The sequence below is a fragment of the Colobus angolensis genome, unplaced genomic scaffold (genome assembly GCF_000951035.1).
Source record: "Colobus angolensis palliatus isolate OR3802 unplaced genomic scaffold, Cang.pa_1.0 Scaffold8, whole genome shotgun sequence".
Classification (NCBI taxonomy): domain Eukaryota; kingdom Metazoa; phylum Chordata; class Mammalia; order Primates; family Cercopithecidae; genus Colobus; species Colobus angolensis.
In genome coordinates this window covers 18,032,061-18,048,896 of record NW_012121820.1, presented here as the reverse complement: position 1 = coordinate 18,048,896, position 16,836 = coordinate 18,032,061, and the positions used below count along the sequence as shown (strand labels likewise).

Genomic DNA, 16,836 nt, shown 5'->3' with positions numbered 1-16,836 from the left:
AAAAAAAAAAAAAAAAGATGGGGTTTTGCCATATTGGCCAGGCTGATCTCAAACTCCTGACCTCAGGTGATTCGCCTGTGTTGGCCTCGCAAAGTGCTGGGATTACAGGCATGAGCTACCATGTCCGGCTACGACTGGATTTTTCAATGGTGAGGCTATTAATTTTGAAAACTGATCTCAGTAGAGTGGTAGGTGGGAAGCTTTTTAGATTGTGATTAGGAAATACCCTGAAGGGAGAAGTTTGGACAGGGAGGATTGACATCTTAAGGAGTTTTGTTGGAGAGTAGAGAGGATGAAGTTTTGGTATTTGGAAGGCATGAACTGTTCGTTTAAAAATAACTTTATGTTATATGAATGGTACCTCGATTTTTAAAAAAAGAGTGAAACAAGCAACAGAATCCTGGCTGGACGCGGTGGCTCACACCTATAATCCCAGCACTTTGGGAAGCTGAGGCGGCTGAATCACCTGAGGTCGGGAGTTCAAGACCAGTCTGGCCAACATAGTGAAACCCTGTCTCTACTAAAAATACAAAATTTAGCCAGGTGTGGTGGCATGTGTCTGTAGTCCCAGCTACCCTGGAGGCTGAGGCAGGAGAATCGCTTGAACCCAGGAGGCGGAGGTTGTAGTGAGCTGAGATTGTGCCACTGGGTGACATGGCGACAAAAACAACAACAACAAAATCAGATCCTCAGGTGATTCCAGTATGTAGCCAGGGTTGAGGAGCAGTGATCTAAGTAGAGTTTTGCAAACTTGTCTGTAAAGGGCCAGATAATAAATATTTTCAACCTTGGGGACCGTAAGCTCTGTGTCCTCACTACTCAGCTCTGCTGTTGAAGTGTGAAAGACATGTAACCAGTGAGCATGGTGTGTTTCACTGAAATCCATTTACAATGACAGGCAGTGGGCCAGAGTGTGCTGAGCTGGACTGAAAGGCTAAGTGATGGAGGCGTGGCTCTGCCACGGGCAGTCTGCTCCAGACTTCCCAGGTAGAGCCAGGCCCCCTGGACATGCTTACTTGGGAAAATAATAAGCACCCCAGCATTGAAAACAAAATGTTAAAATGCCAACATTTGTGTTTAATTCTAGCTACAAAAGACAAGGAAAAGAATAAAGAGAAGAAATTCAAAGAGTTTGTGAGAGTGAAGCCAAAGAAGAAAAAGAAAAAGAAAAAGAAAACCAAACCTGGTAATTTTTTTTCCTGAGGGTTTCACTTAGGTTTCCTTACTATGAGTGGGGAGCGGTTGCTTTCTCCCATTATGGTCTCTGAACCTGTGCTGAGCAGAGGAAGGACCAATAGTCCCTTACCAGGGCTGTGGGCTCAATCTAGTATGGGCCCTGGAAGGGGAGGCACCCACTCATCCAGGTGTTACAAAGTCCTGCTGGCATTGAAAAGCCTTCTCACCTGCATTGGCCAGTGTGCCCTGCTTCAGGATGGTACAGATGAAGGCATTGAAGTGTAAGCGGATGTGCAGGTGAATGACGGTATTTGTTCACACACACGACTCTGAAAACACATCTTTGAGCCCTCTTGAGAAAGGATTCCCTTCTTAAAAACTGTGTCTGGCTCTCACAAAAATGTTTAGAAAAATCTGTATTCTGACTTTGGGACTTAAAGGATGCCACATTTTATTCTCAGTGTATCTTCTAGCTTAGAAAACCAATCTTATCAGGAAAAGAGGAGAGGGGCAATGCTGAAGAGGGGCGTTTGGGCCCCTGCATCTGCTCTCCACACCTCTTTTTGGTTGAATTGTCCCTGAGCCTTTGTGCTGCTTGAAAAGGAGGCTTGTTGGTTGGATGAGATTGATTCTGGAATGTACCACTGTTATCTAGGGTTGTTCATTCTTTCCTGATCCTGTTCTTCCAGAATGCCCCTGCAGTGAGGAGATCAGTGACACCTCCCAGGAACCTTCTCCACCCAAGGCATTTGCCGTTACCAGGTGTGGGTCCTCACACAAGCCAGGGGTCCATATGAGCCCACAGCTTCATGGCCCAGAATCTGGACACCACAAAGGGAAAGGGAAAGGGAAAGCACTGGGTAAGGAGGCTCTTCTGGCCTGATCATTTGCTGATCATTTATTGGAAAATACAAGCATACCTGGGAGATATTACCAGTTTGGTTCTAGGCCACTACAATAAAATAAATAAAGTTAGTCACACATAATTTTTATTTTCCCAGTGTTTACAAAAGTTATGTTTATACTATATTGTAGTCTGTTAAGTATTCAGTAGCGTATGTCTAAAACAATGCATATACGTTAATTAAAAAATATTGCTATGCTGAGAAATGTCAAGTTTTTTGGAGTAAGTCCTCAAAAGCATAGACAACAAATACAGAAATGGACAAGTGGGATTGCATCAAGCTGAAAAGCTTATGCACAGCAAACTAAGCGATTATTAGAGTGAACCAAAAACCTACTAAATGAAAGAAAATATTTGTAAACTATTCATTAACAAGAGATTAATAACCAGAATGTATAAGAACTCAGCTCAATAGAAAAATTATTCAATGTAAAAATTGGTGGCCAGGCGCGGTGGTTCACGCCTGTAATCCCAGCACTTTGTGAGGTGAGGCTGGTGGGTCACTTGAGCCCAGAAGTTTGAGACCAGCCTGGCCAACATGGTGAAACCCCATCTCTACAAAAATACAAAAAATTAGCCAGACGTGGTGGTGTCTGCTTTGTAATCCCAGCTACTTGGGAGGTTGAGGCAGGAGAATCGCTTGAACCCGGGAGGCTGAGGTTGCAGTGAGCCGAGATCATGCCACTTCACTCCAGCCTGGGCGACAAAGCCAGACTTTGTCTCAAAAACAAAAACAAAACAAAACAGTAAAATATGTTATATATATACACACATACACACATATATATAAATGTATATATGTAAAAAATCGGTAAAATGTTATATATATACATATCTATACACACACACACATATACATATGTGCTCAACCTAATATGGGCCCTGGAAGGGGAAGCGCCCACTCACCCAGGTGTTACAAAGTCCCGCTGGCATTGAAAAACCTTCTCACTTGCTGCATTGGCCGTTGTGCCCTGCTACATGATGGTACAGATGAAGGCATCAAAGTGTAAGCTAATATGCACATGAATGATGGTATTTGTTCACACACACGACTCTGAAAACATATCTTTGAGCCCTCTGGAGAAAGGCTTTATATATATAATACACACACACACACACACACACACACACACACACACACACACACATATATATATATATCTAGTTTTGTTTTGTTTTTGTTTTTGAGACAGAGTCTCTCTCTGTTGCCCAGGCTGGAGTGCAGTGGAGTAATCTCGGCTCACTGCAACCTCTGCCTCCCAGATTCAAGCAATTCTCCTGCCTCAACCTCCCAAGTAGCTGGGATTACAGGCGTGCGCCATCACGCCTGACTAATTTTTTTGTATTTTTAGTACAGACAGTTTCACCATGTTGGTCAGGCTAATCTTGAACTCCTGACCTTGTGATCCACCCACCTTGACCTCCCAAAGTGCTGGGATTACAGGCATGAGCCACCGTGCCTGGCCTGTTACATTTCTTAAAACTTTCTTTGAAATAAAATTAGTTTAGTTCTTCCATATGTTCTGAGAAATGTGACATATGTGTTCATTAGATCAATCTTGTTTTGATGTAATGTTCAAAAATTTGAACTAGCAATACATTTCATTATGTTAACTGACAATGTAAAAAATGAAAGCTGGGTGCAGTGTCCACACCTGTAATCCCAACACTTTGGGAGGCTGAGGCGGGTGGATTGCTTGACCCCAGGAGTTCAAGACCAGCCTGGGCAACATGGTAAACCTTGCCTCTACAAAAAATACAAAAAAAGTTAGCCGGGTGTTGTGGCATGCACCTGTAATCCCAGCTACTTAGGAGACTGAGGGAGGAGGAACACCTGAGCCCAGGAGGTCAAGGCTGCAGTGAGCTGTGATCATGCCACTGCACTCTGGCACAGGTGACAGAATGAGACCCTGTCTCAAAAATAAATAAATAAAATATAATAAAAAATAAAATATTTTACTGCTTAAAATGCTGACAGACACAAAGTGAGTATTTGCTTTTGGAATAATGGTGTCAATAGACTTTCAGGGTTGCTGCCACACATCTTCAGTTTGTAAAAAAAATACATTATCTGTGCAGTGCAATAAAATATTAATAGTTATGCCTGACTTAAACAGTGTCTGGTTCAGAACAAGCGCTTAGTAAAAGTTAGCTGTGATTATAACTAATCAGGCCTCAAATGATTCTACCTCTGATTATCCCTGGAATCTTCCCCTTCCTCATTCCTCACTGTCTATAGAGTTTTTGTTTTTGATTTTTGTTTTTGAGACAGAGTTTCACTCTGTCACCCAGGCCAGAGTGCAGTGGCATGATCTTGGCTCACTGCAACCTCTGCCTCCTGAGTTCAAGTGATTCTCCTGCCTCAGCCTCCCCAATAGCTGGGATTACAGGCGCACCACCACACCTGGCTAATTTTTTATATTTTTAGTAGAGACAGGGTTTCACCATGTTGACCAGGCTGGTCTCAAACTCCTGGGCTCAACTGATCTGCCCACCTTGGCCTAAAGTGCTGGGATTACAGGCATGAGCCACTGTGCCCAGCCTGTTTGTCTTTTGAGACAAAGTCTCATGCTGTCACCCAGGATGGAGTGCAGTGATGTGATCATAGCTCACTGCAGCCTCAAACTCGCAGGCTCAAGGGATCCTCCTGCCTCAGCCTCCTGAGTAGCTGGGACTATAGACATGCATCGCCATGGCCAGCTAATTTTTTTTTTTTCTTTTAGTGGAGGCGGGGTTTTACCGTGTTGCCCGGGCTTAACTTGACCTCTTGAGCACGAGCAATCTTCCTCCTTCGGCCTCCCAAAATGATGGTATTAGAGGCATGAACCACCATGCTCTGCCTTTGTTTACAGAGTTTTAAAGGTAGCTCTGGAGACAGACAGACTGTAAGCCAGGTCCTGACTGGATGGGGTGAAGCTGAAGAACATCTTAGAGTTGTCAGGGATGGTGGTCTGTGTGGTTCATGGGGAGTTGTAGCTCCTCTGCCACTGAGTTCTATGATCTTGAGTAGCCACTACCCTTGGGCTTGATTCTCTCAGTGAAATGCGGAAGTGGAGTTGAGTTCACTGCCCAGCAGCATGCCTCGTTTGGGCTGTTACTAAATGACAGATCCAAGGACAGATCGGCATCCTCGTTTCCTTGCCCTATGAATGTTCTTGCTTGGAGGAGTGGAACTATAAGGTCATTTTTCATTCTTGACAATCAAAGGGCTTTAATTTTATAACCTAAAATAATAGCTATTGTTTTCTCTTTCCTCGTAGAGGAGGATAATTTGAGTGAGTCCTCTTCTGAGAGCTTTCTCTGGAGCGATGATGAGTACGGCCAAGATGTGGATGTGACCACCAACCCAGACGAGGAACTTGATGGGGATGACCGCTATGACTTTGAGGTGGTCCGTTGCATCTGTGAGGTCCAGGAGGAAAATGACTTCATGATTCAGGTAGGGAGAACTTCCAGGAAACAGGTCTAGAGAAGCACAAACTGGTCCTTGGAGGGAATTTTGAGGCCAGCAACAATGGCAAGTCATACCAGAGCCCCAGATAGACAGCATGAACAGCAGCAGACTGAGCTTTGCTTTTTGGTTTGGCTTCCTCAGAGTTCCAGGCTGCCATACATAGTCCACTGATGGAGTAAGAGAGGACTTTAGGGATCACTGAGTCTAAACCTCTCATGCTCTGCTTGAAGCAGCTGGGACCCGCAAATGGGAAGGGCCTTGCCTGTGGTCACAAAGTGAGGAGTTGAGCAGCAGGGACTGAAATCTTTGGAGTGGCAGTTTAATCTTCCCATGGACTCTTATCTTCTCTTTGAGGTAAATTGTCTTTGTGATCATGCAGGCTGGCTTTATAACTTCTATGTTTCTTTTTCTTTATTTTCCTGACATTTGAGTCTGTCATCTCCATCTCTGAGATGTGCCTGTGGTGGGCGGGACCTCCTTACTTGCTTGGGGAAACCATGCCTGGCCAGCACCTGCCTGCCCTGGCCCTTGTCTGTAAATCGCAGTTCTGGGAGAGGTGGCGCTGGCTGGCTGGCCCCTAAGGGTGTCACAAGTTCCCTGGGTGTCTTGACAGCTGCTCAACTGGCTTGGGAACCTGAGTTTTTAAAAGTCATGGTTATATTGGTTAGGGTTTTTTTAAGGGGCAAGTACAAATATTGTTGGGAAATAGACTGGGTCCCAGGACTCAGAGGCAGGGCTGCCTTCAGGCTCAGAACCTGGAATTCCATCTTGAGGGCCTTGGTCTGCCTTGTTTCCTGCTGCTCTGGAGTCCTTTTGGTTATTTTTGATTTTATTCCTTGCTTATTTTCTTGGAAAATGCAAAATGGTCACTTTTGGCCTTGCCCCAATTTTACATTTTTGTGTTCAAGAGACTAGGTAGACCAAGGTCAGAATCTTAGTCCCAATTCAAAATTTCTGAGTAAGGAATTCCAGCCAAATTTAGATCAGATACTAGTTTTTGGAACAGTCACCTGTGGCCAGAGGGGAAAGAGTTTGTTATGGGTCAAATGCTCTCCCCTGGTCTAGTTATCTGGTCTGGTGGTAGTAGAGCTTACAGATTATCGACAGGGGCAAAAAGACTGCCTGGGGCCCCCCTGTGTTATGTTATAACGCGAATGGGGGTTCAGGGGTTGTTCCCAGTAAAGGGGGTGGCTGCCCATCGTCCAATAAGAATCTATATAGCCTACTGAGATTATGAGAAACAGGCCCAGCCCCTTTGGCTTGCTTTCTGTGATAGAATATTATTTCCTTGCCCTTTCAGTACTGTAGGTTGGCATGGCATGGATTTTTTTTTTTTGAGATGGAGTTTCGCTCTTGTTTCCCAGGCCAGAGTGCAATGGCGCGATCTCGGCTCACCACAACCTCTGCCTCCCAGGTTCAAGTGATTCTCCTGCCTCTGCCACCCAAGTAGCTGAGATTACAGGCATGCGCCACCACGCCCAGCTAATTTTTGTATTTTCGGTAGAGAAGGGGTTTCTCCATGTTGGTCAGGCTTGTCTGGAACTCCCAATGTCAGGTGATCCACCTGCCTTGGCCTTCCAAAGTGCTGGGATTACAAGCGTGAGCCACTGCGCCTGGCAAAATATTTTTGTTATGATAATTTTTTTTTTTTTTTTTTGAGACGAGTCTCGCTCTGTCACCCAGGCTGCAGTGCAATGGCGCAATCTCGGCTCACTGCAACTTCCACCTCCTGGGTTCAAGCGATTCTCCTGCCTCAGCCCCCTGAGTAGCTGGGACTACAGGTGCCTGCCACCACGCCCGACTAATTTTTGTATTTTTAGTAGAGACGGTGTTTCACCATATTGGCTAGGCTGGTCTCGAACTCCTGACCTTGTGATCTGCATGGCATGGAGTTTTGAAATTCACTTTTGGACCTTGACTTAATATACAGTTGCATTTTTTCCTCTCATTCTTTGAATTTGTTGTCTTTGTACTCAACAGTCCCCTTTCGTTTTATTTCTTGAAACATTGGAACTTTGCTATAGCTCTTTAAACTTTCAGAACAACTAGAGATGAGTAGATGTATTTGCTTTTTTTTCTTTCATTTTCCTAGGGCTTTTAGAAAACACTTATTTTGAAATAATCATAGATTCACAGGAGGTTGCAAAGAAATGTACAGGAACGTCCCATGAATTCCTCTGCTGGTCTTCCTCCCATGCCAACAGCCCATAAACCCACAGTAGGATATCGAAACTACAAAACCAGTTAACATTGGCACAATCACTAGAGCTTATTCAGATTTTACCAGTGATATACACATACTCATTTGTGTGTGCATATAGCTCTGTGTACTTTCATTACAAGTATAGCCTTGTGTAATCACTCCCACAATCAAGGTACTCAGGTATACTAAGACCATGAGATTCCCTCCTGGTACCCTTTATAGCCATACTTATCCCTAACCCTGGAAACACTAAACTGTTTTAACTGTCTATATGTAATTTATGACTCTTGGTTAGTGGAATCACATGGTATGTATCTTTCTGAGAGAGGCCCTTTTTACTCTGTATAATATCCTTGAGATTCATCCATGTTGTTGTGTGTTTCAGTAGTCATTTATTCCTATTGTCCAGTAGTATTCCATGCTATGGATGTACCACAGTCATGCTCTTTTTGTTAACAGAACTAAAGCAACTCTATGGAGCTAAGGTAACTGTGTCCAGCTGAGCAGTGATTTAAAGTTTCTGGAGTGTTTTCAGAAATACCATCTCACCTCTAACAAGGCTATCTCAAGTCACTTGTTTGGGAAAGCAAAATTACAAAGATATGATTTTGTTGATCATTGTAGAACCATTAAATAAGTCATCAGATTATGATTTGAACCCAGGGCACCCAGTCAAGTGCTTTTTCCCTAAGGGGCCTTAGCTATAGGGATTTACATTTACAGTTGAGAAGTGAAACAAGAAAAATTTGTTTTTGAAACATAATAGTACCATCTAGACTGGCTGACCAACCCTTCCCCAGCACCACCAGTGCACACACGCATATACATACACACATACATACACACACTTTAGGCTGAGGGAGAGTCTTGTCTTTTTGAATAGCCTTCATAGTCACCTCTGGGATTCAAGGGTACCTGATATTTAAGACCTTTAGTATACTTTGGTTCAGTGGTTTTCGAACATTTTTGAATATCAGAACCCCTTTTCAGAACCCCTTTTTCTAATGGACTGTTTCATAGAACCTCAAAATATGTAACAGGTAACAGCAATAGTTTTGAAAGTTCAAAATGGATGATCTTTACTTGTGAGGTCGGACATGTGAATGGTGGGCATATTCCCATGATTCTGATATGCTGTCAGAACTCTGAGTGACAGATAGTTGCTGACTTGGAGCACTTCAATGGCCCATTTGTTTTTCTCCATTTGGTTACCCAACAGTGAGATAAGCGTGATGCACATGGCCATTGTCAGGGTGACTTTTCCTGAACAGCATGCTGTGTAGTTACTTTGATTAATCAGAGATGGGAGGACAAGCTCCGTTTTGAGGTCAGCATAATACTGAGCTATCCTAGCAATACAAAATTGTGTGTGGTGGCGGGCTTCATTGTCTTAACATTTGACTTGGAACATGTTTGAGTGCACATCTTTTTTTTTTTTTTTTTAATTGTCCTATCTTAAAAACACACACATTTTGCAGACTCTCTGAAGCCCTGTGGACTACTATTAGATAACTGTTGGCTGGGCATGGTGTAATCCCAGCATTTTGGGAGGCTGAGGCGGGAGGATTGCTTGAGCCCAGGAGTTCAAGACCACCCTGGAAACACAGCAAGACCCTATCTCTACAAAAAATGAAAAATAAAAAAACTAGATGAGTATGGTGATGCATGCCTGCAGACCCAACTACTCTGGAGGCTGAAGTGGGATGATCACTTGAGCCTGGGAGTTCAAGGCTGCAGCAAGCCCTGGTCGTTCTGTTGCACTCCAGCCTGGGTGACAGAATGAGACCCTGTTCCCCTCCCAAAAAAAGAAAAGAAAAGAAAAGTTATATAACTCAGACTATTATTTTTTAGTAGATTTTTTTTTTAAGTTTTTTTTTTAAAAGGACATTAAAGATCTTTAGTTTCTACTCTGTCATCCTTGAGCATATGCTCAGTTCTAGGCCTTGTTAGCCTGACAGATTTGCCCTTTATCTGCCTGTTAAAATCTTCAGTGGGTGAGGAATGAATGTCCCTCCTGGCAAGGCTATTCTGCCTAACAGTATGTAACCCATTTCTGATCCACTCTGGTACTTTCTCCATTGACTTTTCTATAAGTAGCAAGGATCTTGGGGTGTTTGAGGGTAGAGGTTAATGTGCCGTTATGTGCTATATGAAGAAACTAATTTTGGGGCAATCAGGGCCACCAGGAGCATGGCGGAGTCAGGAGCCAACTTGATCTCCCACTTCCCAGGCTCCACAAGACCTTGTGTCTTGAGCTCACTTCAGAGCTTCTTGGCTTTTGTTCCAGAGGACTTTCTGTGCTGTCCACCTGAACCAAGAGTGTCCACCTGGCTTTGTGTTAAGGAGAGACAGTTTCTGACTGTCCTGTCACTGAGAGCAACGTACCTTTTCCACTCAATAACTTTTTCCACTCAATAACTTTAGCAAAAGGCATAAATTTAGAGGGAGCTAGCTAGAACAAATACAGTTTAAACTTGTAAAATGTATTCACCATCTAATTAGGAAGACATGAATAAATTTTTCTTAAATCTTTACCTTAAATTGGTATTTTGAATAACCCTAGAATACATTTAGAGTGTGTTTTCTATATAAGTGCATGTATTACTATAGAGAAATAACTTTTTGGATCATTTTCATTATATGAGTAGTATCAACATTGTTCATGTATATCGCTATTTGATCTTATTTACCAGTGCTAATTTAAATCACTGAAAGGTTAAAATCCTACTTAATAATCATGGTATTTGAGGAATCTGGCTACCCATAAAAATGAACATCAGGAAATACATTTGATATTTAAATTATTTTAATTGCCGTACAGCAGGTTTTGTTAAGCTTTTTCTTAAACGGCTAGATAATAAATTTTTAGGTCTTGTTGCTACTGGATTCTTCTTCGAGCAGCTGTAGGCAATATGTAAAACAAACTTTCACCTGTATGGTTGGGTGCAGTGGCTCACATCTGTAATACCAGCCCTTTGGGAGGCTGAGGTGGGCAGATCACTTTAGGCCAGGAGTTCAAGACCAGCCTGGGCAACATGGCAAACCCTGTCTCTACAAAAAATATAAAAATTAGTTAACTGTGATGGTATACACTTGTCGTCCCAGCTTCTCAGGAGGTGGGTGGACCACTTGAGCCTGGGCAGTCAAGGCTGCAGAGAGACGAGATTGTACCACTGCACTACAGCCTGGGGAATAGAGTGAGACCCTGTCTCACAAAACAAACAAACAAAAACCCCTAAACAAATGAATATGGTTGTGTTCACGTAATACTTTATTTACAAAACAAGTCAAGCTGGCATTGGCACATGGGCTGTAGTTTGCTGACCTTTGCCGTACAACAACAAGTATTAATATGTATTAAGTGCCCGACTCCAGTAAAGATTATGTAGCAGTTTTAAAAAGAAGCCCATTTTAAATGACCTAGCCCTGTGGCTCACACCCATAATCCTAGCACTTTGGAAGGCTGAAGTGGAAGGATTGCTTGAGTCCAGGAGTTCAAAACCAGCCTGGGCAACATAGAGAGACCTTGTTTCTACAAGAAATTAAATAAAAATTTAGTAAATAAAAATTTAAACAAAGAAGCCCATTTGAAAGTTTTGGTTATTTTAAAATTCATATTATTTGTTGGTACCTAATGCACTGACATAATTCAAAGTCCAGAAAGCACACAGAGAAATACCTTATCACCAGAGAAATACCTTGTCACCAACTACCCATTCCCTAGAGTCAGCCCTTATCAGTTTCTTGTATATCCTTTCAGAAACATTCTATGGCTAAACAAACAATAGCAAATGTATTTTCTCCTTTTAAAAATTTTTCGGTAAAATACACATAACATTAAAAGTTACCCTTTTCATTTTTATATTTTTCTTTTTTGAGACAGGGTCTTGCTTTGCCACCCAGGCTGGAGTACAGAGGCACAATCACAGCTCATGGCAGCCTCCAGCTCCTGGGCTCAAGTGATTGTCCCACCTCCGCCTCCTGAGTAGCTGGGACTACATGCACACACCATCACACCTTCTAATTTCTTTAATTTTTTTTGTAGAGATGGAATCTCACTATGTTCCTCAGGCTGGTCTCAAACTCCTGGCCTCAAATGATCCTTCCTCCTGAGCCTCCCAAAGTGCTAGGATTACAGGTGTGAGCCACCCTGCCCTGCCTAAAAGTTACCATTATAACCATTTTTAAGCATACAAGTCAGTGATATTAAGTACATTCACATTGCTTTGCAACCATCTCTTTTTTGTCTAAATGCAAATGTTCGCATTTTATGTGTAGTATTTTCTTTTCTTTTCTTTTCTTTTTTTTTGAGACAGAGTTTTGCTCTTGTCGCCCAAGCTGGTATGCAATGGCGTGATCTCGGCTCACCGCAACCTCCACCTCTCGGGTTCAAGTGATTCTCCTGCCTCAGCCTTGCAAGTAGCTGGGGTTACAGGCATGCACCACCATACTTGGCTAATTTTGTATTTTTAGTAGAGACGGGAGGGTTTCACCATGTTAGTCAGGCTGGTCTTGAACTCCCAACCTCAGGTGATCCGCCCGCCTTGGCCTCCCAAAGTTCTGGGATTACAGGCGTGAGTCACCGTGTCCAGCCACATGTATAGTATTTTTAACATCTTTTTTCATTTAGCAATATGTAAGTTAAAAACCATTTTATTTTCTGCATAATGGTTGAATCATACTTTATTTTATTTTATTTTATTTTATTTTATTTTTTTTTTTGAGACGGAGTCTTGCTCTGTCGCCCAGGCTGGAGTGCAGTGGCCGGATCTCAGCTCACTGCAAGCTCTGCCTCCCGGGTTTACGCCATTCTCCTGCCTCAGCCTCCCGAGTAGCTGGGACTACAGGCGCCTGCCACCTCGCCCGGCTAGTTTTTTGTATTTTTTTAGTAGAGACGGGGTTTCACCGTATTAGCCAGGATGGTCTCGATCTTCTGACCTTGTGATCCGCCCGTCTCGGCCTCCCAAAATGCTGGGATTACAGGCTTGAGCCACCGCGCCCGGCTATTTTATTTTTTTTGACAGAGCCTCACTCTGTCACCCAGGCTGGAGTGCAGTGGCATGATCTCGGCTCACTGCAACCTTCCTCTCCTGGGTTCAAGTGATCCTCCTGCCTCAGCCTCCTGAGTAGCTGGGACTACAGGTGTGTACCACCACGCCTGGCTAATTTTTTGTGTTTTTAGTAGAGATGAGGTCTCACCATGTTGGCCAGGGTAACCTCAGGTGACCAACTCCTGACTTTAGGAGATCCTCCCACCTCGGCCTCCCAAAGTGCAGAGATTATAGGCAAGAGCCACTGCGCCTGGCCCTTTTGTTTTCTTTTTAAGTTATATAAATATTTGATCTACCTGCAATTTTGCCAGGTAATTAGTGAGAACTATGGCTCCCCATTGTACTAATACCACACCTCACTGTTTGAAATACCACCTTTATTTACTTCATTTCTAAATGTATTTGAATCTTTTTCTGGTTCTCTCTTCCATCGATTCATCTGTCTGTATATTTGCTCATACAATTCTATTTTAATTATTGTACCTTTATAATATTTTTAAAATATCTGGTATGGCTAGTGTCTCCTTATTGCTCTTTTTTCAAGTTCCAAAACTATTAATTTATTATTTTATTGAGACTTTTTTTTTTTTTTTTTGAGATGAAGCCTCGCTCTGTCGCCCAGGCTGGAGTGTAGTAGCGTGATCTCGGCTCACTGCAACCTCTGCCTCCCAGGTTCAAGAGATTCTGAACCTGCCTCAGCCTCCCAAGTAGCTGGGATTATAGGCGCCTGCCACCATGCCTCCCTAATTTTTGTATTTTTAGTGGAGACGGGGTTTCAAAAATGTTGGCCAGGCTGGTCTTGAACTTCTGACCTCAAGTGATCCACCTGCCTCGGCCTCCCAAAGTGCTGGGATTACAGGCATGAGCCACTGCGCCTGGCCAGGACTACATTCTTTTTATAAATTAACCCAAGGATAATTGATATCCATATGTTAACTCTTGCTGTCCAGGAACAGGGTGCACTGTACCATTGACTTATGTCTCTGTGTTCTTCAAGTAGTAATTTACGTTTTTGTTTTTTAGAGAGGGCTTACATGCTTATGGTTATTCTTAGGTATTTTATCTTTTAGTTTGTTTATTATTCTCATTCATTTCTTAATTTAAAGGAATAATGTGTTTTAGTTACATGCACATGAAAAAAGTTATCATTGGCCAGGTGTGGTGGCTCACGCCTATAATCCCAGCAATTTGGGAGGCTGAGGCAGGCGGATCATGAGGTGAGATCGAGAACATCCTGGGTAACACAGTAAAACCCCATGTCTACTAAAAATACAAAAAATTAGCCTGGCATGGTGGCATGCATCTATAGTCCTAGCCACTCAGGAGGCTGAGGCAGGAAAATGGCTTGAACCCGGGAGGCAGAGGTTGCAGTGAGCCAAGATTGTCCCACTGCACTCCAGCTTGGGTGACAGAGGGAGACTCCATCTCAAAAAAAAAAAAAAAGTTATCATTTTGAAACTGAACTGTATTTGATTCATTTTTGGTGAATCCTGGTTTTCAAAACACAAAATCATTGGTGAGATAGACTTTCATTTTTAATTGTTAGTTTGTTTTCTGCTACTGACCGCCTTTTTGTCACTTCACATTTCTTCTCTGAGCCTTAGTTTCCTCATCTGTAAATTGAAGAATCTAAAACAGATATCTAAAGCCTGTCTTCATGCTCTGCCCACGTTGATTCTGATGTGATTAACTTCCTAGAGACCTTACATCTGCTCAGGGAAGCCCTCTTGATGCTGGGACCTATGTGACTGCCAGTGGTTGAGGACCATCTTGAGCTCTGGATTTCTAGTTCCTTGTGGTCAGGCTGGTGGGCCACCATCAAGGTCATGTCAGGAAGCTCAGTGTCCACCTTCTAGGGCTAATTTGTTTGGTTGGGTAGTTAAAGGTTTAGGGTCCTGGTTTGGAATTGCTTGAAGTGCCCTGGTATCTCCTCAGGAGTTCGCCTTTCCTTTTCATTCCCTCCTCTGGACCCTTAGCTCTCAGACCTACTATCCTCAGGCTGTCCATATGTCTCCCAGTGCCACCCTCATTGTTAACTCCTTCCTTTCCCTCTCTGCCTTCTGGCCCTCTCCCCCATCCCCTCAATACTCAAGGAAGGAAGTGGAGCCTTAGGTTGAAAGAATTGGCTTAGCAACAAGCTAGGTTTATGTTCTCATCCACCTTTGCCTTTCAATAGCTGTGTGATCTTTGGTAAGGTTAAGAGAGAATAAATGCAAAGTACCAACTCATGATTATCCCAGCAGGGGTCTTGGGGAATTGACTTGCTCATTAGTGGTTAATAGTATTAATAGTAGCTTATTACATAAACCTGTGTGCTGGGCTCTATAATAGGAGCGTTTATAAATGACCCATTGAATCTTCACAAACAGCCCCAGGAGGAGGGTAGGAATTATGTATCCTATTTTGCAGATGGAGAAAATAAAGCTCAGGAGAACTGACCTATGCAAAGTCACACAGCTAATGAGTGTCTGGGCCATAATTCCAACTCAGCTTTAAGATGTCACTCATGGGACTGAGGAACTGAATTTTTAGCTTACCATATTAATTTCAATGTAGAGCCACATGTGGCTAGTGGCTACCATATTGGACAGTGCAGTTCCAGATGTGTGGCAGCAGCTCAGTTCCACGTTAGTCAGGAGGGAGTGCTCCTTCCTCCCCTCTCCTTCTATCCTCCCACGCCCCTCCCCTCAGCAGGTGGGTCTTACTTTTGGATGGAGAACACCTTCTGAGTTTAATTTTTGTTGCTTCTTTAATTCTAACAGTGTGAAGAGTGCCAGTGCTGGCAGCATGGGGTCTGCATGGGATTACTGGAAGAAAATGTGCCCGAGAAATACATCTGTTATGTTTGCCAAGACCCTCCAGGTAGAGATTTCTGGAGTCAGGGATATAACAGTATGTAGCCTTTTCCTTGGCACAGCTGGCTGTGTATGACACATTTTAAATGTCTGTGGTCTTGAGACTCATTTCTTCAGCATCGGCTAGACTCCAACTCCTCCTCACCTCTGTTGCTGTCCCGCCTGGTGGCCAGCTGTCCTGAACGTAGCAATAAGAGCACATGTGTGAAGGGGCCCACCTAGTGGAAGGCCTGGCCTTGAGCTAGAACTATTCCTTTTCTTTAATTATGGTTTTGAAAAAATGCATGAGGCTGGGTGCAGTGGCTCACGCCTGTAATCCCTGCACTTTGGGAGGCTAAGGTTTGTGGATCAACTGAGATCAGGAGTTTGAGACCAGCCTGGCCAATGTGGTAAAACTCCGTCTCTACTAAAAATACAAAAGTTAGCTGGGCATGGTGACAGGTGCCTGTAATCCCAGCTACTTGGGAGGCTGAGGCAGGAGAATTGCTTGAACCCAGGAGGTGGAGGTTGCAGTGAGCCGAAATTGTGCCATTGCACTCCAGCCTGGGCGACAAGAGTGAAACTTTGTCTCAAAAAAAAAAAAAAAAAAAAATGAGATCTACCTTCAACAAATTTTTAAGTGTACAATACAGTATTGTTGTTAATAACTATAAGTACAATGTTGTACAGCAGATCTCTAGAACTTTCATCCTGTGTGATTGAAGCTCTGTAAAAAAATGTAGAAACTTCCCAAGTTTGAGTGTCATCCTTGTGTAGGGGCCATGCTAATCTTCTCTTTATTGTTCCTGTTTCAGTGTATGTGCTGCTGAAGTGGCACCTTTAACTTTTCTTGAGGACTCATGAGGATGGGCATGTGGGCTCTGTCTTTGGCTTTTGGGGGTTGTTGGAGGGTTAGAAACCTGCCTCTGCCCCCTGTGGCAACATCTGCCCTTCATCACATCACTGCTGTCTTGAAGGGAGAAATGCCCTTGAGGGGAAGGAGGAAGGCATGGTTGGGTAGAGCCTGTTGCCACCCTGAGCAGTAACTTAATTCCTTAGCAGGATCAGTTAGTTCCATGGCTATAGGGGTCACCTGTGGCTCTTGGTTGCTCCTTTCTAGAAGGAATGGATTGTCAATACGCAGTTCATTGTCTTAGTTTCCATGGGATGGTGACATTGTCTCCCATTACCACCTGTAAGGTTCTCCCTCAGCT

The 16,836-nt window shown here is 43.4% G+C and overlaps 1 protein-coding gene across 2 annotated transcripts in view; it reads left to right on the top strand.

The window, feature by feature from the left end:
• Window positions 1-16,836, top strand: part of PHF20 (PHD finger protein 20) — a 203,615-nt gene that overhangs the window by 156,887 nt on the left and 29,892 nt on the right. For both annotated transcript variants that reach the window (XM_011929128.1, XM_011929129.1), the window contains exons 11-14: window positions 1,088-1,186; window positions 1,866-2,036; window positions 5,341-5,519; window positions 15,551-15,650. In XM_011929128.1, the coding sequence (XP_011784518.1) occupies window positions 1,088-1,186; window positions 1,866-2,036; window positions 5,341-5,519; window positions 15,551-15,650 (549 nt within the window). The remainder of the gene's footprint in view (window positions 1-1,087; window positions 1,187-1,865; window positions 2,037-5,340; window positions 5,520-15,550; window positions 15,651-16,836) is intronic.